Source organism: Euprymna scolopes, chromosome 36 (assembly GCF_053919585.1).
Source record: "Euprymna scolopes isolate OS-2025 chromosome 36, ASM5391958v1, whole genome shotgun sequence".
In the NCBI taxonomy this organism is placed as follows: Eukaryota; Metazoa; Mollusca; class Cephalopoda; order Sepiida; family Sepiolidae; genus Euprymna; species Euprymna scolopes.
Genome location: NC_136517.1, coordinates 42533838 through 42556664, shown reverse-complemented (window position 1 = coordinate 42556664; position 22827 = coordinate 42533838). Strand labels below are relative to the sequence as shown.

Genomic DNA, 22827 nt, shown 5'->3' with positions numbered 1-22827 from the left:
TCAGTGTGCAAATAATGAACAGTTAAAGAATAAAACAAAAGTATGCAAATAAGAATTACGGCATAATGACAAATAATTTTCTACTAGTGTCAAAAAAAAGAACAGTAAGATTGAAAAATATGAATAAACAAAATATTAATCTAGAATAAATAAACATGCATAGATAACTCATCTGGTTTTACTTTGTCACAAAAACAAACCAACCTACCTTGATTCACTTCTAATGATTGTTGGCTGATTGTTGAGTGAAGTGTTAAAGCTAAAGGTATTTTGTTATTTATTATTGCTCTCTCTCTCTGTATATAAGAATAACACTAGCTACATTCCAAGATCCAAATATTTATTCTCCATGCAAAACAGCTCCTTTAGCATGTTGCATTTCGGTACATTTTTTTTTTTTTTACAGATCAGTTTCGTTATGCAGAAACAATTGACTATTATTATATCAATATCGATTCTTCTCCTGCATATACTCTTCAGAAAAAAATAGAAAATCTTTGCTTAGACTATACAGACATGCTTCGATTCTAGCTGGTAATTAGATAGCTTTCTAGAATTGAAATATCTGCAAATGTGTAGTCTAAAATGTGTGTATAAATAAAACTAAATAAATAAATACCAAATAAATATATAATAGAAAATTAGATTCCAATGATGACTTCTTTATTCACCTTTCAAAAAGTCCATGTAACTTGATAGTCTATTTTATATAAACATGAACAAAGAAATATAGACATTTTGTATACACTCAAGTCAAAAAAAAGTCCTGCCCAGAAACATAAGAAAAACAAAGACAAAAATAGCATTCACATTGTTATCGGATTCTTTTTGAAAGTCTATCTGTGGATTCTATAAAAATAGGAGTGTCGGTTTTTTTTGTATTGTTTATTGCCTTGTGTTTTGGATTTTTAAACTTCTGAAGAGCCGCACGTGTGAAAAATCTCTACACTTTGTTGTTCATGTGTACAAAAAAACAAACCGTCAAGTGTTATGAAAGTTTTTTTTTTTTTTTTTTTTTGAAAGGTGAAAAATGTGGTCATTGGAATCGAAAATATTATTTACTTATATATGCCCTGATGTTAAGTTTTTTTTTTAATTAAACTCCATTAAGCTTTAACCTTAAAAGTTAGACATGTACACACACATATATATATAACATATGCACACACGCACACACACATATATAACATTCATACACATACACACATTATCTACACACACACACATATAACATTCATACACATACACACATATATATAACATATGCGCGCGCGCACACACACACACACATATATATAGCATACATACACAAAAAACACAGACTCCTTCAATCTTTAACAGATCATGGATACTCACGTATAGGTGCTTGTGCATAAAATTTTTGTGGCAGGAGTTGCACAATCTCTAACCACACTTCTCCTGAATCGACATTGTTAACTCCAAGTGAAGTGCATGTACAGGACGACTGGAAACAAATGCCAACATAAACAGAGAGCACATACAGCATACATATGCGCATATATGCATAACATACTTACACACACAACATATACACAAATATATACACACACACAACATATACACGAATATATACACACACACACAAAAAAATATACACACACACAAACATATTTATAACTAACAGTTGTATACACTGCCTTCATTTGAAACGACGTAGCAAAACACAAATATACAACAAAAACGTAATAGAAATTCTGATCACAATAAAATATTTTCTCTTGAAGATAATTATCTTGAAATATTGCTTATTTAAAAAAAAAAATGTAAGCGACAAAGAGAAATAACGCGATTGATATATCTAATACATAACGCATTGTGATAACCTCTAATGCCAAATATTTTTATTTTCTCCTTTGAGAGATTAAACACTCACTGAAGCTTATTATAAAGCTTATTATTATTAAGCTTTCATACAGCTGTTATGACAGACGCATCAAATCGTGCAACCAGCAGAACAATAATATATAGTTACACTGATGAGTGTTAGTGAACATGAAATATATGTCGGTGGATATTAAATATATATAATATATATATATATATATATATATATATATATATATATATATATATATATATATATATATATATATATAAATACAACTATGAAAGACTGAAATAAATAAAATTAAAATTAACCAAAATGAAAATAGATAAAATAAATAATACACAAATCAATTTAAAAAAAAATAAGTAAATAAATCCTGAAAAAAATAAAAATGTATTGGGGGGGGGGCATCTTTCTTAAGAATAAAATGTCATTCGATTAAATTCCTTTCAGAAAATATTTAATTTGACTGGGAATATTTTGGGCATAAATGATAGGTGTAGGAGGCCCAAATTCGGTTTATATTTAGTTTAATTCAAAGGTGGTAAAAACGAGGGGGGGGACTTTTGCTAAAATTCAGACGATCCTGATTTTTGTAAAACAACACTCCCAATGATGTGAGTAATTTAGTATATTGCTGCTTTTTTTTTTTTTATCAAACAAGGGCAAAATATGACTCAATATAGACAACACGGTATTATAAAAATAAAAAATGTTTTTAGACAAAAAAAACTCTGATTTAATTTCTTATTATATATATATATATGTCCCAATCTTTCATGAGAAATGCAATAACTGGCCACAAGCTTTTAAAGCACTGCCCATTGGGTAAAAACAATTCGAGCTCTCCGGCAATTGATAATGTTTACACCGAGAATTTGCTTATATTCAGCAGGTGTTAGGTGATAATCTAGGGATTAGAAGTACTGTCAGCTTGAAAAAAAAGAGTTTCGATCCCGGCTTGAGGCATATGAGGCACTGAAGAGCTGTGATACAGCTAAACAGTCTATCTATGGATCACACACACATATATATATATATATATATATATATATATATATATTGGTAATTCTTGCTTTATGCAAAGTTAGAATGTTTACACATGTAGACCCAACACAGACTCAGTCGCAAAGGAACATAAAACAACTAATAACTTGACTCACTTTCCCCCCCCCCATTAAATAACATTTATTTCTGGGTATTTTATGCTTGAATAAAACCTGGTTGTGCTCCTCCACTCTGTCCTCTCGAACGTCACTCACATCTCTAACATACTCTTCTGTCTGTGCACACATTCCCTTTATATATATATATATATATATATAGTCTTTTTCTTTTTCCCTACTAGGACGTCATTTAGAACACGGGCTCTGCATTTTCATGTCCAAGCTCTGTTACATTTACAGTAATATAAATAATATGACACACCGGTTCCTGTTAATTCACTGAAGTTAAGCAACGTTGAGCCTAATCGGTACTAAACTGGGTGACCATTTGGGAATTCCAGGTGCTGTATGTACTCTCTGCTTATCTCGGCATTGTTTCCAGTCATCTAGCACTTCTCCTTGCCACTGCATCCAAGCAATACCGATTCAAGAGAAATGTAGTTGGCGCTTGCGCAACCCTGGCCTCACAATTACACGTGCAGCTATTGTTACATGAGGTAACCATTGTCTCCTGAGACTGAACGGACGCATCACATAATAAATATAACTAACAGAAAATATTAACAGATGTTGTCAAAAAGTAAACTACAGATAAACTAATCAGCAGCAGCCAACAAACTATCATAATGAGGACAATTATAGAAGTATTTGTTGGTCCCCCGATTTCTCGGAGAGGCACCTATGTTTTCAGTGGCGTCCGTCGGATAACCATCCGTTAGTTTTTCCTGAAATTTTGCCACAAATTGTATTTCATTAAATACATGTGCACAGTAAAAAAATTTTTTTGCAAAAATTACCGTTGCGTCCCCAGGGGCTCAAACGAGGTAAAAAAAGAGAAAAAAAAACAACAAACGCCCCAAAATGGCACTTTTTGCCCCATAGCGTTTGATCTATCCATTAGATTTTCCTGAAACCTGGCCAAAATGTGGAGGCCATTGTTCTTAATATAAATTCAGTATGGGTGACCCTGGCAGAATTCTGGTTCGCATCCCTCTGAGACTTTTAGGGCTAAAAATAACATGTCTTTTTAGAGCCCTTTTTCATATTATTCAAAAACTTGATATGTATGTCTACATAGTGGTTTTCCATGCTGCTGAATTCAAATATACATGTCTTACGGCATGAAACTACACCATTTCTCCATTTTTACTGGGATTCAGCCTTCCCAGGAGTTCAAAAGGGGTCACAAATGCCCCAAAATTGCAAAAAATGACACTTTTTACCCCATAACTTTTGTCCCATCCATTAGATTTTTCTGAAACTTGGCGAAAATGTGAAGGCAACGTTGGCCCTTCACACGTCTCACATTCATTATTTCTTCACTATTTTTTGTGACGCCATATCACAGGCAGCACCAGAGGGGAACCACGCATGCGCGGCTTGTTGTTTTTTTTTGTTATATATATATATATTTTATAATGCCCTAATTATGGATACTGATAATGTTTTTCTGTAAATACATACTGTTGTTAATTCTACCTCCTTGGTGTCTTATTTATTTTCAGCTCTTCAAGGTAACAAAATTACAATGTCCTAATTACAGTTCATTATTATTATTATTATTATTATTATTATTATTATTCGATTTAGAAACATTGTTTTCAAACTTTTAAAAGTTGCTTTACAGTAGATTTGCCGTTGCAATATTTTTTTGATAATAAATGACAAAAAATTGGAAGGCTTATAGACAGGGGTGATAGGAATTGACCAATTACGTGGAACGACGATCGATAATCTGCTATTGACCAATGGGAAACTAGAATACCTTTAAAAAAAGGTGTGCCGGACAGGTAAGCACTTTGTTCATCCCGCACCTTTTAAGTAGACAGGCCAGCTTTTTAAAAATAGAAATTTAAAAAAAAGAAAAAGAAAAACAATTGGATAAAAAAATAGTACGAAACAGATCCAGGAAAAAGTGAGAAAGGTCGAAAAGAAGCCTTTTTCTATCGCGTCTCCTCTGTACTCCCCCACTGTTCGTCGTCTTCCTGGATGGTCAGAATGGTCGTCCCTTGTTGAGGACGAATCGGGTCAGTCGAGGGCTTAGTTTCAATAGATTGCAGTGTAGTGGCTGCTCTACTAAGTATGACACCCTGAGCCTGAAGTCAAGTGGTCTACAAGCGCGATCCCTCATCTCACGCTCCACAGGGGGTTCGAAACAGGATGGCGACGGTCGCGCATGTCAAGTTGGTTGGCCTGTTCACACATGCCGCCGCGTAAGCGGCAACGACGACAGCGACCCGAAGACCGCCGACTGGTCATTTTAGAATTCCCACACATAATTTTTTGTGTCCACATGAGAAAGGATTGTGCTCTTTGTCCGCAAACTTTTACAATTCAAAACTACTATGGATTGGCGATCCAACAGGAAACTATATTCTTAGTCTTTGTCTGCAATCTTTTTTTTTTTTTAATTCAAAGCTTCTTTGGACTGATACTGCCAAATAAGATTTCTCATTTTATTTGGATTGTTTGGACTACTGTTCTCATTTTAGTTGCTTTTCTCACAATATTTTGGCTGATGTAACCTAAATTCATCTTCAGATGCATTCATTCTGGATGTTATTGGTGAATGGGAAATACGGTTTGTTTGGGTCCCCCCCCCCCCAAATGAACGTAGCGGTTAGAAATTCAAAACACAAATAGCGTCAAGTCTATTTCTTTTTTTGGATAAAAAAAAAAAAACGGAATTGACCCAAATTTATTGAAAAAAAAAATAGACTTAGTGCTATTTTTGTTTTGAATTTCTAATAGCTATGCTTATTGAGGAAGTAAAAAAACAAAAAAAAAATATCGGAGGTTACATCGGCCAAAGCGTTGTGAAAAAAAAAAACGCTCAAGATGAGAACAGTAGTCCAAACAATCAAAATAAAACAAAAAATAATTTCTCTTCATCAAAAACTAAAATGGCTTACGCCTGAAAATTTGCCTCGTTAGATTTTTGTTGCGCATTGAATTCATTTCACAAAGCAACCACTAGAAAAATACAATCGTTAAAACATCCATGGCAAGTCATCGCATATATCACCAAGGTGCTGGTCCTAGCTGAAACGCAACAATACGCGAATATATATGACGGAGTGTTATTGATACAATAGTGCTATTGATCAGAGTGGCCTCATAAAAATGCCACCCATCAAATTTCTAAAATTCACAATCCTTTCTACAATACAACCATATTTGGAACAAATAAACTTTAGTATATACCTGACTTGTCCACCAAGTTTCAACCATTAATATCCAACAGTCTTTGTTCTATCGGCATTCAATAATAAACACTTGATACTACATATAAAAGTGTCAATGATTCTGACACTTGTTTCTAGGCTCTGATTCTTGCCTTTTTCAGTTCAGGAATAGTCTGAAGATAGTTTTAATAGACATTATCTTTCATATAATCCCAAGGATAAAAATATGGGAGGTTAAAGTCCAGTAGGTACGAAGCCCACTCAAAGTCATATCTACTACTGAGGAAATGGACACCAAAGAATGCTGGACATTAACGAATAAAGTTTAGCAAAGAAATCAGACACAAACTGGCTTAATAGATTTTGGGTTTACTTTCAGCAACCTCGTAACTCTTTTTTTCCTCATTTTGTCCTTTAGTCCTCACATTCCATGAGCGTTGTTTCTGATAAAAGGAGAAGAATTGGTGTTTTCTAGGTCAAAATCTATTCATCTAACTCTTATCGTTGACTGATTTCTGACTTTTAACTAGTATTTTTTTTAGCTCCTTATATCAAGTGGCTTCATGCCCTGTCTGAAGCGATTTCAAATTAAAAAATAATTAAGCATATTTGCTATGAATGAACTTCAATCCGTCCAACAGTTTATTTTTGTTTGTTTGTTTTTTTTTGCTTTTTTTTTTTTTTGATGACCATCCATGATAGGCACTCATAAGATACAATGTGTGAAATTGTCAATTTCACGCGAAGATCAAAGTGTAGTATCTATTCTTCAGATGCTACGCTTCAATTTCTTGTTCTCTCAGTGGAGGAGAAATCCTTCACGATGGAGACAATTTTTATTTTTGTTCCATTTTCTCCAATTTAAAAAAACGACCCTGGGGTCTAACTGTCCCATAGGGAGGCATTGTAAATAAGAACTGTAAGATATGCATCTCTTGGCACTGCTCTGATTATCACTGTGACAGCCCTTTAAGCTCAGGAATAGTCTGAGGATTGATTTTGAACTAGTATTTATTTTTAGTTCCTTACATAAAGTGGCTTCATGCCTTGTCTGGAGTGATTTACATAATAAAAAATAATTTTTTTTACTTAACAAAAAATTAAAAAAAAAAAAAAAAATATGACTGTATTGCCGAAAAGATTGTGAATTTTATTACCGATTCCATGGATGGCAATTATTGTTGTTCGCCCTGCACAAAGACTTTAGTAACTTTATTCCAACAAAATCCCAGTTAGTAAGAAGAAATGCACACAGTGCAACAAAATAAGCAAGATTGAAAGAGTGCCTTGGCCATAAAATTCTTTGCAACGATTTGGTTAGTTTGTCTTTAAAAACCAAAACACCCTATTTTCAGCGTCAACAAATTCTATGTCTTTTGCATAGGAAAATTTTTAAATACTATCCGGTATTGCCCAAGATGCAGTAAAGTCATTTTAGTGGTTGCACATTTTTAAACTTAATGTAGACAAATCCTATTATAGCCTTAAATTTAAAACAAGTTATTCCTTCTTGATGATTTAAAAAATTTTTTATATTAGCAGTTGCCTGGGACGAATTAAGTGATTTTTAAAAAATAAATTGTAACCAAGCATGTTATTATATTGCTAATAACAAGATACAACAATAAGAAATAAAAATGGGCTTAAATGATAATGTCAACTTAAATGTTATTTGGGCGTGACTTTAAAATCCAACAAGACAACTTTATTCATATTATTTGGATTCTGCGGACTACTGTTCTCATCTTAAGTGTTATTTTCATGTTTCAGATAATGTAAACTGACCTTTTTCAGGTGTATCTTGAACTTGGGACTCTTTCTATCCAACTCGTGACTCTGCAGAAAATTTCAACTGGAATCCATTTTTAATCTATGAGGGGTAGCATGCTCTCATTTTGTCAGCCATGACTGGGTAGAAATCCTTAGTAATTTGCATTTTGAGTGTCACCCGCACTGGGGGTTGAACCTTTAACCTCCAGAAGAGTAACTTTGGAACTGAATTTTACCAAATACTTTATCCACTATGCCACGGGTCTAACAGAAGGATACCCAAGTTCAGTAAGATACACCTGAAGAAGGTTGGAGGTTACATCGACTGAAATGTTGTAGAAATAAGAGATGAGAACAGTAGTCTGAAAAATCAAAATGATACGAATAATCAATCCTCATCTCAAAAAAAAAAAAAATCAGAAACGTAAAACAACTTTATGCATTCTGAATCACCAATTTCTTAACTAAGTTTTGCTTCTGGACTATTTTTATAGTAGGAACGGGTAATCTTAGCACCCCTATCTCTAAGTAAGAACTTTATATCATGTATATGTTAGCTGACATTCTGCCAACACCTGAAATGTCACGTACCTTAAGCTAACCAATCAGCTGTCTGCTTTTCATACAATAATAATAATATGCAGTCGGGATAACATACAGAACCATTCCTGTGACTGGCCAGTAGTCTGTCGCCAATTATGCTCCTGGCATTTTATTTACACACTTGGATGGAAGGCTTGCCTACAGCATCCGATGTTATATAATTAGATAGAGGGACAGAGGTGAGATCTTGATGATGCCATGGCTTTAAATTTTCAAAATTTTCTAGAATCAAAATCACAAAAGGCCTTTTGATCACAACTGTCATAAGGATTCTCGCCATAAGGTTTAGTATAATTAAATTTGATCCTTAATCATTAGATATTAAATAAGCAAGATTCTCTGAATTACAATCTCTTCAGCTTAAGCCTTAAATTTTATATATTTTCTAGAATCAAAATCATGTAATGGCTTTTGATCAAAATTGAAATAAGGATTCTAGACATAAGTTTTAGTATGATTCTGTCTTGATTTTAATTTTTGTAAAGTGACATAAAAGTGGTGCAAAACTGTTCTGATTAGGGAATTAATTTTATCTTTCCAGGGTCAGGTATTCTAGTATATATATATATATATATATATATATATATATATGAATCAAAATCATGTAACAAACTGAACTTCAAAACCCTTCAGTGACATTTTGGACACCCTTTAGAAATTATTTTTTTTAAAAAGACATAGGTTACATATTTCAGAGGCATACCATGGTTTCATTGAGGCGGATTGATCTATTAAAGGCTGTCAAATATCCAACCAAATCATCAACGACTCAAGAAATGAAAACCTATCAAAAAATGGAGTTCAAGACCGGTAAAACAGCTTGAAACGTGTATAACTTTTTAACTTTCGATTTACGGTTGACTGGAAGAATTTATTGACAGAATCTATAAAGATGCTCGAATTGGTTCAGTTAGTGAGAGGAGAAGGAGGAGGAGGAGGACGAGGAGGAGGAGGAGGAATCAAGTAAGAAAAAAAGTGTTGGCATTGTTGCTTTTATCCTGCTTTACTAGTGAATCCCAGAGATGAGCTTTAATTTGTGAATTAATATTATGTATTGTTCTGCACCAGAGAAAATGACTATATATTTCAGTAAAATAGATTGTTTTATCTATAACTTTACCTTGTTAACTACGTATGCACATTATATATATATATATATATATATATATATATATATATATAAACATCAACTTCCTTTTAAATGATGTTCCACATTGTGGTGGCAAATACGCACCCCATACCCCCAGGATCGCCAACTTTTTGGAGCATCAGTACCAAAAAGGCACGCTGGTTATAGAAGGAGGGCCAAACAGCTCTGGCTACATTGTCATGGAGGACAAAACCTTTATTAAATATGCAAATATATTTTCTGTGCATTTAAAGAAAACAAGTATTAAATATAATATGATTAGATTTAAACAAGATCACTTATTTTACTACAGAAACATAAAAAAAGAAAATGAAAAAATAAAAACATATCTCATATTTATATCATGCTCTGAGTAAGGTAGCAGGACAAACAAAATTTATTCAAGGGCCGAATTTGGCCTACAGGCCGGAGGTTGCTGACCTTTGCGAAAAGCAGTCAAGATAATGTATCATTAAGTGACCCAAAAACTATGTAAAAACAGAGCCAAGTGCATAAATGGAATACTGTTGCCATATCTGGGAGGGAACTGCTCAAAACAGTCTTTCCTGCCTTGTAAGGGTTCAAAACCGGCTCTGAAACCTAGTAGTTGGTCTCTTTTCTCTTCCTTGCAACCTCTTTCCCACTGAAGGGATCTTGTGAGCCTATCTCTGATCTATTGTTATTTTCATGGCAAATGCTCAACTGAGCTTCAATCTATGCACCCCTCCTTTGCAAAACATTCACAACAAACACTTGTTTAGCTACAACCATTGTTAAAAACTTCTATCTATTTGTGCCTAAGTCTAAACACAAACTCCTAGAACTGTCTGCCTGTGGAAGTCTATACCATAGCACTTCTTTCCAGCCGACAACAACATGATCATTTTGAAGTCCAATATAAACAAATTATTGTTGGACCGTTCTAGTAAATAATCCAATTCTACCTAATTTCTATCATTACTAATCATTATGTTGTCTCACTAATCACCTCACTCTTATTAACCTTTATCCTCAAGTGGCGTTCAGGCCTTGATATGCGGTGAAAAAAAAAAGAGGTGGGGGAGATTTTTTTAAAATGCAATTAAACGTGATATTTTGAAATTAAGATTTGTTAGTGTAATAATTTGATACTGCTGGCCTATAAATCTTTAAACAGATGTCGACTATTTACATGGATTGATACTTCAATAAATTTTATAATGACAGAATATTTTGACGCAGCTAAATACATTAAATAATCCGTTGAGCTAAAAAAAAAAAAAAAAAAAAAGGAAAAAAGAAAATGTAAAAAGAAAAGAAAAGAGAAAGGAAATAAAGCTGTGGCGGCAACAGTTGCAAATATGCGGAAAAAAAAAATCAAGCTAAGACCGATATGTTCTTTACCTGACAAATTATACGAGGGTTGAGACGTGGTCACTAAGAATATGGTCGATCATTTCTGAAAGAAATGCAAGATATGGATATTTTTTTTTTTTTTTTTTTGGGTTTGGAAGAAAAAAAAAATACAGATTTTCTGGGGTTTTTTTTTTTTTTTTTTTTTTTTTTTTTTGGTTTGGAAGAAAAAAAAATACACAGATTTTCTGGGGTTTTTTTTTTTTTTTTTTTTTTTGGTTTGGAAGAAAAAAAAATACAGATTTTCTGGGGTTTTTTTTTTTTTTTTTTTTTTTTTTTTGGTTTGGAAGAAAAAAAATACACAGATTTTCTGTTTTTTTTTTTTGTTTTTTTTTTTTTTTTGGTTTGGAAGAAAAAAAAATACACAGATTTTCTGGGTTTTTTTTTTTTTTTTTTTTTTTTTTTTTTAATATCTTGTAGCCCATCGCTACATGCATAGATGAATGCTCACCACAAACCATCCGAGGACTTTTTGTTGTGAACGAACATAGTAATATTATGCTAAATAATTCACAAAACTAAACTTGTCAAAAACATAAATAGTAGTGTTGGGACGATTAATCAAATCAGGAATACAAAATTTTGAAACTTTTAATGAAATCGAAATCAATATCGGAGAAATTTGTGGCTTATTTCAGATGCCAAAAACGATTCTTTTTATTGTTTTTATTTTTTTGTTTAAAACTTAACTTTCCATGACTCGTATGAACAATGAAATGATAAATATTTGTATTTTATACAACTATTAAAAATAAAATGTATGGGTCACACATAAGTATATCCGTACATTTGTGAAAATATATAGGCATATTACATGGGGTTTTACAGTAATCTGCCCTCCACACACACACGCACAACAAACAAAAAAAAAACTGGAAATTTAAAAAGAATCGGAATCAGTAATTATATCAGAATCTGCAATTGTATCGGAATCAGGGAAAAATATTGGAATCGTCCCATCACTAATAAATAGGTACTATCTGGATTATTCAGGCGCATATTTTTTTTCCAGCCAATGTAACCTCGGACTATTTTCAAATACAGTCTTTCAAACATGGGAGCATCATAATCAAACTCAGGAACCTGTATAGAATTTCGACTTTACCACATTATTTAATCCACAGGGGTAGATTGTCCTTATTCTGTCAGTCATGACTGAGTAGAAGTCTTAATTTATTTTATTTTAAATTATTATCACCTGCTGTAAGAACTGAACCTGCAATCAAACAAAACCTGGAAGACTATCACATATTTATTACCGATCACTCCTAAATGACAGTGTTCTGGAGATTGCAGGTTAAGTTTATTTTGCGTTAATATTTAAAAAATTTGGAGACGGGAGAAGCATTATATTTTTTCAGCAACTTTTTGTTTTCTGAGGATAGGCTATTTATTTCGTTAGGGATAGTAGTTTCTGTTGGTTGGAGGAAAGCAGCCAACGACCGCAAAGTAGGCTGAGAAAGGTTGTAAGAGAATGTAGGAGGAAGTTCCTCAACCGAGTAGCTTTCTATGATAGAATTCATGAGAGAGAAAAAAGGATTCTTTCCAAATTTTTGTCTCCACATAAATCCAATCAAATAATTATTCAGCAGATCGTAGTTGGTTCTACACTTATTTCTTTGTTTGGACTCTTTCTACACCCTCTCCACATGATTTGTGTGGTAGCTCTAGTCGTAAGGTCCACAAAATTAAGGCTGTGGTTTACGCTAAGGTGTTTGTACTCTTTGAATCCTACTTTGCTGTACACTTTCCAGCAGTCAGAGACTACTGTGGTCTCAGAAATACATATTTCTTAATTATTAAAAGGAGGGCTTCCGCCTTACGGTCTAAGACTGTGACCAGAAAACCCTCCTCCTCAGCAGGGTCATATCCTCCAAAAGCCCAGAGTGGTTTAATGACCCTTCTGACATTATATTTCCATCTATTAAAGATGGACTCGTCCACTTTCACTATGTGTCCTGGGACCTCCAATCTGCCGGGAATTCCACAGGAAATAGTCCTGGCAAATATCCCTCAAGAAATTTTTCCAATCAATGAGAGTGTGATCCGACCCGATATCATACTCTTGCAATAGGTCGTTGTGCGTTGCCATTTTGTAGGTCCACAAATACGAGAAATCTTAAAATAATACCCAGAGATGGGAAGTGGAGAAGAAGGTGCCAGAGCGCAAAAAGGTCCAGTGTCTACACTGGCCATTATTACACCTTCAGCCGAAACTATCGGTTACGTTTTTCATTTGTTAAGGATACACTTCCATTAGCATTTCATGCATCTCTTCTTGGTTGCCAGCAGCTGGTTTTATTGGCAGAAAGCAAAGACAGTTTCTGGTTACTTCATGATAGCTTCCAGCTTAGAATTGTTCATTATCCTTGTCATAAGAATAAACACTCGTTTTTGCAATGGATCTTTTTTTTTTCTTTCAATTTAATGTCGTCTGCTCACTCGCATCTCTTTAAGCAACTCGGTTTCTCACTGGATAAACCCACTTGTCATTTTTCAGGGTGGTTTGCATAGTCTGCCGGGTGTTGCCAAGTGAGACTCATGGAAAAATAGAATTTAAAATGCAGTAGTACCAAGTTTTTATTTTATTTTGTAGAGGAAAAGTGTTGTCTTTGTTTTGGATTTTGCAGAACATGATTGAGTTTTGCAAAGGGAAAAAAACAATAACATCAATATTTAGTGCATTTTAGTTCAGGAAACCAGCATCTTTAGACAACCTGATCTGGTAGCACCAAATCCTCCCCGGGGATATAAAGTGCAATTCTTACTACAGACAGTAATATCTAAGAACAACATAAAATTGCACTCCTACTCGGTCATGGCTGACGGAATGAGAACAATCTACCTTAGTGGATTAAATAAATAAAGAGTTCATTTCCAATTTTCATACAGGTTTTTTAGTTTGACTAGAAGTTTCCTAATGCAAACAGATGTATATGGAGAAAGCCCGAGGTTACATCAACTGAAACGGTGTAAACAGCATGTATATTTTTTTTTAAATAAAAATTCTGAAACAATAAAAACATGTCAAGTTTAAGGGAGCAAATGTGGTTACAGATAAGCTGAAATGCAAGTCAGTAGTCACAATCAAATGAGAACAGGGTGTTATGAGGAACTTGTGCGATTTAACAGAATTTGGTTAACTCAAATTGTGATGAATTGACAACAACCAGAATTAACAGAGGATAGTGGTTTTTCTTAACCCAGGGGTTCCCAACCTGGAGTGCAAGCACCTCTTGGAGATGCGAGACAATATTTCAGGGGGATGTGAGAAAAGTTTAGATAAAACAAAAAAAAAAAATAGGGTATTGGCGATATGTTACTAGTTTGTATTTTTGTTTTCTTTTGCAGAGTACTAACTTCTTGTTTTCATTTTAGGGTTAAGTATTGTGACTGAATAGATTTAATCCAACCATGTATTTACCGCAAGTTCAGAACGTTCTAAAGTTTAGGACCTAAATTTTAAGGCGTGTGAGGTTTGAGGAAAATTTCCTGAGGTGTGCGGACAGAAAAAAAGTTGGAAACCACTATTAGACGTTATACTGCTATCATTCTTATCATATAGTGGGGTTCTGTATAACATGGTGGGATTGTATATATATATATATATATATATATATATATATATATTTATATATATATATATATATATATATATATATTTATTGATGTGTGTATATATATAATTTGATCGTCTAGATATGAATGTGTCTATGGATCATCTAGTGATTGTCTAAAACAGGACATATAACAATTATAACATTAAGGAACAAATCACAGTCTCTGGGGTTTTACATCGGCTAATGGCGAAACATACCTGGTCCATTATTGGTCTTGATTTGACGGATCCTCGAAAAAGCTGCAAATGAAGATTCGTACAACCCACAGTTTTGGTGGTATTTACAGCAACTTTATTCTGGATGTTTCCCCCGTCTGGAAAGTTACAATGCTGGTCCTAGATTCCAACTATCGACATTTTCCTCTACTCAGAGTCATTATGGCCCACAGACTGTCTTTCTTCCTCTGACTTCTGACTGGGTCTGCCAACTGGCACTTAACTAATTGATACGTGCATTTTTAAGTTGTCTCGTTACGTCATTTGGTTTATGTTCTAACGTTCTTTTTCATCAAGTTAACATTTTCGTTTGTGCTAGTTATGAAAACTAACATTCCTTTCTATATTAAAACATTTTAACATTAAATGATTTTATGTGTAAATATTTATTTCGCTATGATAACATTCTTTCAGACATTCTATTTTTACAAATATTAATAATGATAATCGTCGGCCAGTACACTTTTCGGCATTGCCTTGCCAATATCTTACATCCTTATTGCTATTGTATCATCTTTCAGCTATAAGAGTTTTTGTAAGAGTTCTATAACAGGGAGATAATCCTGAAAGTTTATCATAACATATGTAAAAAGCAAACATTAAATTATCTAGTGCATCAGTCTGGTCGATGTATGGGGCAACCATATATAACAAGAAGTATCACTACCCGCTCCCCCCCCTCCCCTCCACACATTAAAAAACGGCCTCGTGCCTGATTTGCTTAGTGGGGAAGCAAATAAATACAATCAGTAGCATAAATAATTTGAGGCTTGTGTATGGTAAGTGATCTTTTAAACTAATGCATTTCAGGTGAAAACATTTTGTATTTATGTGTAATGTTGAAATTAGTATAAATTTTTTTTTTTTTTTTTTTTTTTTAATTTATAGAAATGATCTAGTGAAAGATGTGCTGGGTGAATTTTTGACAAAAAAATCATCCACAATTGTGTTCTGATTAAAAATGGCAGCCCCTTGATTCAAGTCAAGGGAGCTAAGTCAGTTTGTCATACTAAATCGGTCAGATAACTCTTCCACATTAAAACATACAATAAAACTCAATGATTCGATATATTCTATTTTTACTTGTAATTATTTTTCTATTGGATTATTTTTAGTAACTTTTTGAATTTATACTAATTTCGACATCATATGTAAGTACGTAATAATGTTTTTACCTGAAATGCAGTGGTTTAAAAGATTACCAATCCACGCAAGCATGTCCATATAATAATAAATCCATAAGAGGGTAAGATAGGAATTATTTTCATTAGCTGATGCCTGCTGCTAACATTTCTGTGAGAACAAAGATTTTCACTTAATAAAGAGAAAAAAACAAAAATAAAACGGGTTTGTTTCACAATCCACAAAGGTACGAAAAAGTTGTTAAAAAAGATAAATATATAACAAATAAATGCTATCAAAGGCAAGATAAGTTTCTTTTCTACCTAAGTGGATACATTTTTAGTGTTTTTTTATTTAATGTAAAATGTTTATTTGGTTTAAAAAAAAAACAAGTAATATTGAGAGGTACTGAAGAGCAAAGATATATGACAGCGATGTCTTTGAAAATTCGTCAAAGACTTCAAAATAAGAAATAAAAGAAAATAGGGGTAGAAACCCAACCAATAAATGTTACCGTAACATTTACTGGGTGAGTTAGGTAGGGGTTGCTATCTGATCTGATGCAGAACTCGAAATTGGGAATGAAGAGAGTACATCATTGAAGACGACTATTAATGCATCTAGAAACTTTATTTGATGATTAGTAATTAAAATCATGTAGCAATGTTAAAAATTATATAATTAAAATTTATTCAGTTTAATTAAAATCATGTAGCAATGTTTAAAATTAATTTAAATAATTTAGTCAGTTTAATTAAAATCATGTAGCAATGTTTAAAATTAAATAATTAAAATAATTTATTCATGTTTAATTAAAATCATGTAGCAATGTTTAAAATTAAATAATTAAAATTTAGTCATGTTTAATATTAACAGCATTAACTTAAATATCTATTTTTACTCATGTGCAGAATCTCACAAAATTAAAAATTTTAATGTGCATCCCATTACAGTTTTCATTTACACTGATGAATAAGTCATAACTAGAGCTATGATAACAATATTCTTATCATTGTTTTGACTCTCGAGTATATATCTGACACAGTTAATCAACCTATAAAAACATATAAGATATCAACGGATACACACTCAAGAGTCAAAACAATAAATCGAATATGCTGTTGTCCTAGCCCTAGTCATATCATTCAAGTTGTGGACAATACAAATCTGATACAAAAGCTAAAACATTCTCTATCCTAAAGAGTAGTCTCCCTTGGATCGGTTGCTCCTGATATTTTACTGATAAAAGCAATCTATTCTGTTTTTATGGCAGAATTTCAAGATCACTGGTTAACCAGATGTAATTTCTATACTGAACTAAGAAAAGTTTGGTATGAGTGACTTTGAATTATAATTTTCTCTTCATTTTCCAATCTATTAACTATTTTTCATCCATTTTTTAGCAATAAGAAAAAAAAAAATTCAAGAAAGAGAAAATTATTCAGGTTTGTGATATCGGCTAGAAAATAACTGGAATGCTACAGCAAAATAAACAATAGTCTAGTATAAGATTCGAATCCTACAACATGGCATAAAATTGTGAAACAAAAGGTTATGTTTTATCCAACATGGCCACCGATAAAAACAACTATTTTGTCTTTTTAACTAACGTACTTAAACTATGTTTATGAATTTGATGCAGGGATACAAAAGGAGGTCATCGTAGCTGAAATCACTTGTATATAGGCGTGCATGCAGTGGAGAGTGGCACATTTGAACTGTGATAAAACAAAGACTGTTGAACCTTCATAATTGAAACTTGGTGGACAAGTCAGAAAGACTAAAATGCCGCTCACTCATCGAATCGTTAATTCATAATCCCATCTGAAATGCAACCATATTTGCAATCCTATTTTGTAGAAATCTGAAATGTGATGTAAATTTCTTTAGGAATGGATTAAGTGCATTTCAGTTTAGTACAGGATGACCTCTTTAAAATTCCACTAATGGAATCTGGAATCGTCAAAAAAATTCACAATCCTCTCTGCAATCCAACCATATTTGGTACAAATAAACTTCAGTTTACGTGTCTGAGTTGTCCACGATCATTCAGACATAAATCAAGTTAAGAAAGCCCAAGAGTTTTTGTTTTATTGCAGGTGAGATCGTTCTACCGCTCCAGTAGATATCTCACTACTGATGCAATTCTCTACCTATATAAAAGCCAAGTCCGTCCAAGGATGGAGTATTGTTGCCACATCTGGGCAGGAGCTGCTAGAAGCAGCTTATCCTGCCTTGACAGAGTTCAAAATAGTCTTCGTAGCTTAGTGGGAGATGCCCTTCTCTTCCCTGCAACGTCTTTCCCACAGAAGGGACGTTGCGAGCCTGTCTTTGTTTTATCGTTATTTCCATGGCAAGTGCTCGTCTGAGCTCTAAACTCTGGCCCCCCCTCGCCAATCTTTCATGAATAACACCTGTCTAGCTGAAACCACTGTCAATAATTTTTCCCACTCTTTGACTGTGCCTAAGTCAAAACGTAGATTCCATGAACAAAGCTTCTTTCTTAGAACTGCACGTCTATGGAACTCTATTCCATTTGCCTGCTTCCCAGCTGACTACAACTTGGTTGTCTTCAAGTCCAACATAAACAAATTCTTGATGAACCGCCCCCTTAAGTAATCCAATCGACCAAATTTCCATTAAAAACGATTACTACGATATTATCCCATTGATACACTCAATAACCCTTATCATCGAGTGGCCTCCAGGCCTTGATAAGTGGTGACTCCTATGTAAAAAAAAAAAAAAAAAAAGTTCAAATATAAGCACAGACCTGGATACGATGTGCAAGACTTAACTCTGACACACTTCTCTCTTGGCACTGCACTGATTTTGGCTATGATGGCCCAGGGGTGAGAAGTAAAATGCCATCTATGGAATTGTTAAAAAAATTCATAATCCTTTTCGCAATCCAACCATACTTGATGCAAATAAACTTCAGTCTGTGTGTTTGAGTTGTCCACAAAGATTCAATCATAGATGTCCAATAATCTGTGTTTTACTTGTTCAATGGTAAGCAGGTATACGTTTCATCAGTAGGCGTGATCCTGAATGGGCTTCAAGCTTTTTCAGATTTTTATCTATAGGATTATTTCAAGCGATGTTTATCAAAACTATCCCCAGGCTAGCCCAGTGCCCAGCTGGACTGTATAGTTTCTGTTTAGAAATAGTAAATATTAATAAAAATGGGTTAACTGACAAAAGCCTCTGCAAGAACATATCTATCATATGCAATAAATAAAAATAGTTACCTCATCTTGGTTAGCAGCAATAACGGCCTAACGGTAATGTACACTTCCACAGTTAGGTAAGTAATGTACGAACACATATACGCCCACTCACAGCTGCCCAACAGCCGACTGAAGTGTGTGCGACCAACTGCATTGTTCCAAACAACATTACAACATGTACTAGATGCATAATAAACAACATCAGTGCCCTCTGCAACGTGTTCACTAGTGATAAGCTCTTTTTTTGAAAGAGGGTCATAAAGTTCTTCTAGGCATTAAAGAATTAATTGTTCAATGATGAGCAGGGACATTTTGGTATACGTTTCATCAGTAGGTGTGATCTTGAATGGGCTTCAAGCTCACTGAACCTTAACCCTTCCAGATTTTTATCTACAAGATTATCTCAAACAATGTTCATTAAAACTATCACTAGACTATTCCTGAACCGAAGGAGGTGGGGGGTGGGGGGTCATCATAGCTGAAATTAGTTTTATGAAAGCGTGCATGCAACATAGATGTTCACATTTGAATTGTGATAAAATAAAGTCTGTTGGACAAGTCAGCCACCAAATTTGGTTGGATTGCAGAAAAGGTTATGAATATATTAACGATTCCATAAATGACCTTTTTAGGGGCAGGAGTGGGGTCGTGCCCCCTTTTTTTTTTTTTTTTTTTTACTAACAAGTGACCACTTATCAAGACCCAAAAGCCACTCAAGTGTAAGGGTTAATTAGTTTGTTTGGAGGACAGTGAAAAAACAATGCGAGGATTGGTAATTGATGGTTACAACTGGTCAGAATTTGATTTTTTAAGAGGACTACAACAAAAATTTGTTTACATTAGACTTGAAAACAACCATGCTGTAGGCGTTTAATGCAGAATTCAAGTTTCCTGTTTCTTCTGCTTCAATAAACCATATAGTAGGGTAAGATAAAAAAAAAAAAAAATTATTTGGAACACAACTGAAAGGAATTGAAAATTCAAACATTCCTTTGATTTAATGTTTAATGATAATTGCATTAATTCAAATGGAATTGAATTATTTAAATTAAAAATATCGTTTGGTAACTGAGTTCGCGGAATTGACATACTTCTAACACAATCTCGTGAAAAACAGAGAGAGGGGGGAGGATACCAGGCGTTCCGAGATAGAAGAGTGCAGACGACTTGCACGAAGTTTACAAAAACAAAATAAAAATAAACCCAGTAAGCAGAGAATACAAGGTCGTTGTAATTGATTAAGTTTGAAAACAGGAGCATGTAAAGTAAGAAACTGCTTCTGAATGTTTTCGTAAAATGATAAGACAAGAAAAGGTTGGGTTTTTTTTTTCGGTAATCTGACCATCACCGCATTTCTCTGGAACATTTTTTTTTTTTTTTTTTTTAGATAAAGAAAACATAAGTTAAGAGGGATTATTTCAAACAGACAAAGTACACATCGAGTTGTCTCCCTCATATCCTAATCCATGATACTTAAAATCTCATCCCGATAGTTGAAAGAGATTCCTCCATAACTATATATATTGTGAAACAACATTACTCAGAGTACTTGGATAAATATATTTCATTTGGATCAAACGGGGGAGTGCAACATTATTATGGGATCTGCGTCTGATATCCATAAAGAAATTTGTTGTATTCTTTTGCATTCATAACTTGAAAATTAAAGAAACCAAAAAGTAATAGAAAATGCTAACAAGCCAAAAAAAAAAATACGGTCCCTCGACTGATTTTGGTTATTTTCCTAATTTAAACCCCTGGCCTGATGTAAAACAGCCAAATGAAACCGTTTCATGATAACCGATGCATTAATTTGAATTTGATACAATTCAAAACCCCTACTTAGACACAAGTGTGAACTTTTGGAGAAAAATAAAAATTAGCCCCCAAATGAGTGTTTTTTACCCCCTACAATTTTCCCAGGGTAAAATATGTTTTCAGATTTATATTCATATGGTCTTGCTTTTGGGTAATTTTCAGCAAAATCCAAGGGTCGGAAAAGGTTCTATTGTGAGAAGAACTACCAAGATGAGAGCGATAGTCCAAACAATCCAAATTAATATCAATCCTCATCTCAAAAAAATTTTAAATAATTTATTTCATCTTGAATGCATCAAATTTATAGAAATTTTGTTCAAATAAAAAAAAAAATTTGAAAACTTTAGAAAACAGAGTAATGCTGATAATTTTTTTTTATTAAATGAAAAACAAATTAATAATTTGTCGGATTGCCGCATTAATTCTTATTTCAGTCACATAAATTCTTTAGAGTGAAATGATTTTGACATTTCTTCCAGACAAATTATCTCTATTTAGACCATGTTTGTAATAATAAAAATGATAACTAAAAAAGAGTAAGTTATAGCGGGTTTGGCAATTATGTACGACACGGGCCGAGATACACAGTTGCCAGACTATGATTATTTTTCAAGGCCAGATGTTTAAGAAAACAATTTAATAAAAATGACATCGTAAAACTTGAATTTAACTTGTAAATACTACTTAACAAATAGTGCGGGTCGTTAAAAGCAAAGGCACCAAATAACATTTATTTTATCAAAATAAAATTGTAAAAATATTTATTGTATCAAAATATAAGGCACTTATGCATTATACAGGCTGAGCCATATATTTGTTGGGTTTCACTGAACGACTGATAGGGGATGCAATTTTTCAACCTAATTCAACAATGAGGCACTTATGCATTACATGGGTGGGGCCATTTTGTTTCGTTGGGTTTCATTGAATCGGGCACAACTTTTACACCTAATTCAACAGTTACAATAATTAAAACTATATTTTGTTATAGTTTTACTGTAATTCAAACAATTTTTTATTAAAATTCTATTTTCCTCTTACGGTGGCTTCTTTCTGTTAAATTGTTTGGGAAAAAAAAAAAATCCAATGATGCTTCAATTCAAAAAAATGTTTTATAATTGTTTGAAAAAGACTCCAACGTTGCTTTAATTTTTAGTAAAATTCTATTTTCTTATGATGAGTTTCTGTTAAATTGTTTGACAAAAAAAAAATCCAATGTTCCTCAAGGGCAGAGTTAGACATAAAGTCGGTTTTTAATCTGGGGAAAACAACAAAAATTAAAATTGCCTCCGTCTAGAAGTATTCCTCGCCACTGACTGAGGACAAAAAAAGATGATGTATAGTATCAGAACAAAATACTAGACTTTGTTCTTAGCCAAAAGGCCAACTAATGTTGCTTTAATATAAAAAATGTATTTTTGCAATAAATGTTTTTACAATTATATTTTGATACATTTTTATACAATAACTTTTGCTTTTCAAGTATTTTGGTGTTATTCATTTTTTTGTTTATTTTGTGTTATTTGACCAAGAAGAAATTTTGTTTTATTAAATTTAGACGAGAAAACAATTCAATGACTTTTTTTGGTAGATGTAAAGTTTAAGCGTGGTGCTCTTTTTTAATATTGTTATTTAGAAACCTATTATTTAATATGCAGAGTGTTTTGTAACTATTCCAAGAAGAAATTGAAGTTATCGCACCGAACAATGACGCTGTCCATATAATGC

The 22827-nt window shown here is 33.2% G+C and overlaps 1 protein-coding gene and 1 long non-coding RNA gene across 3 annotated transcripts in view; one reads left to right on the top strand and one right to left on the bottom strand.

Annotated features, from left to right (window-relative positions):
* LOC145260427 (pleckstrin homology domain-containing family D member 1-like) overlaps nt 1-22827 on the bottom strand; it is a 354121-nt gene that overhangs the window by 1464 nt on the left and 329830 nt on the right. The window contains exon 14 of one of the 2 annotated variants that reach the window (XM_080118429.1): nt 11086-11140. The exons of the other annotated variant lie outside the window; for it this stretch is intronic. Coding sequence (XP_079974555.1) covers nt 11094-11140 — 47 coding nt within the window. The 3' untranslated portion in view covers nt 11086-11093. The remainder of the gene's footprint in view (nt 1-11085; nt 11141-22827) is intronic. 2 annotated transcript variants of the gene reach the window in all.
* Nucleotides 1-22827, top strand: part of LOC145260430 (uncharacterized) — a 183416-nt gene that overhangs the window by 101835 nt on the left and 58754 nt on the right. The window lies entirely within an intron of this gene.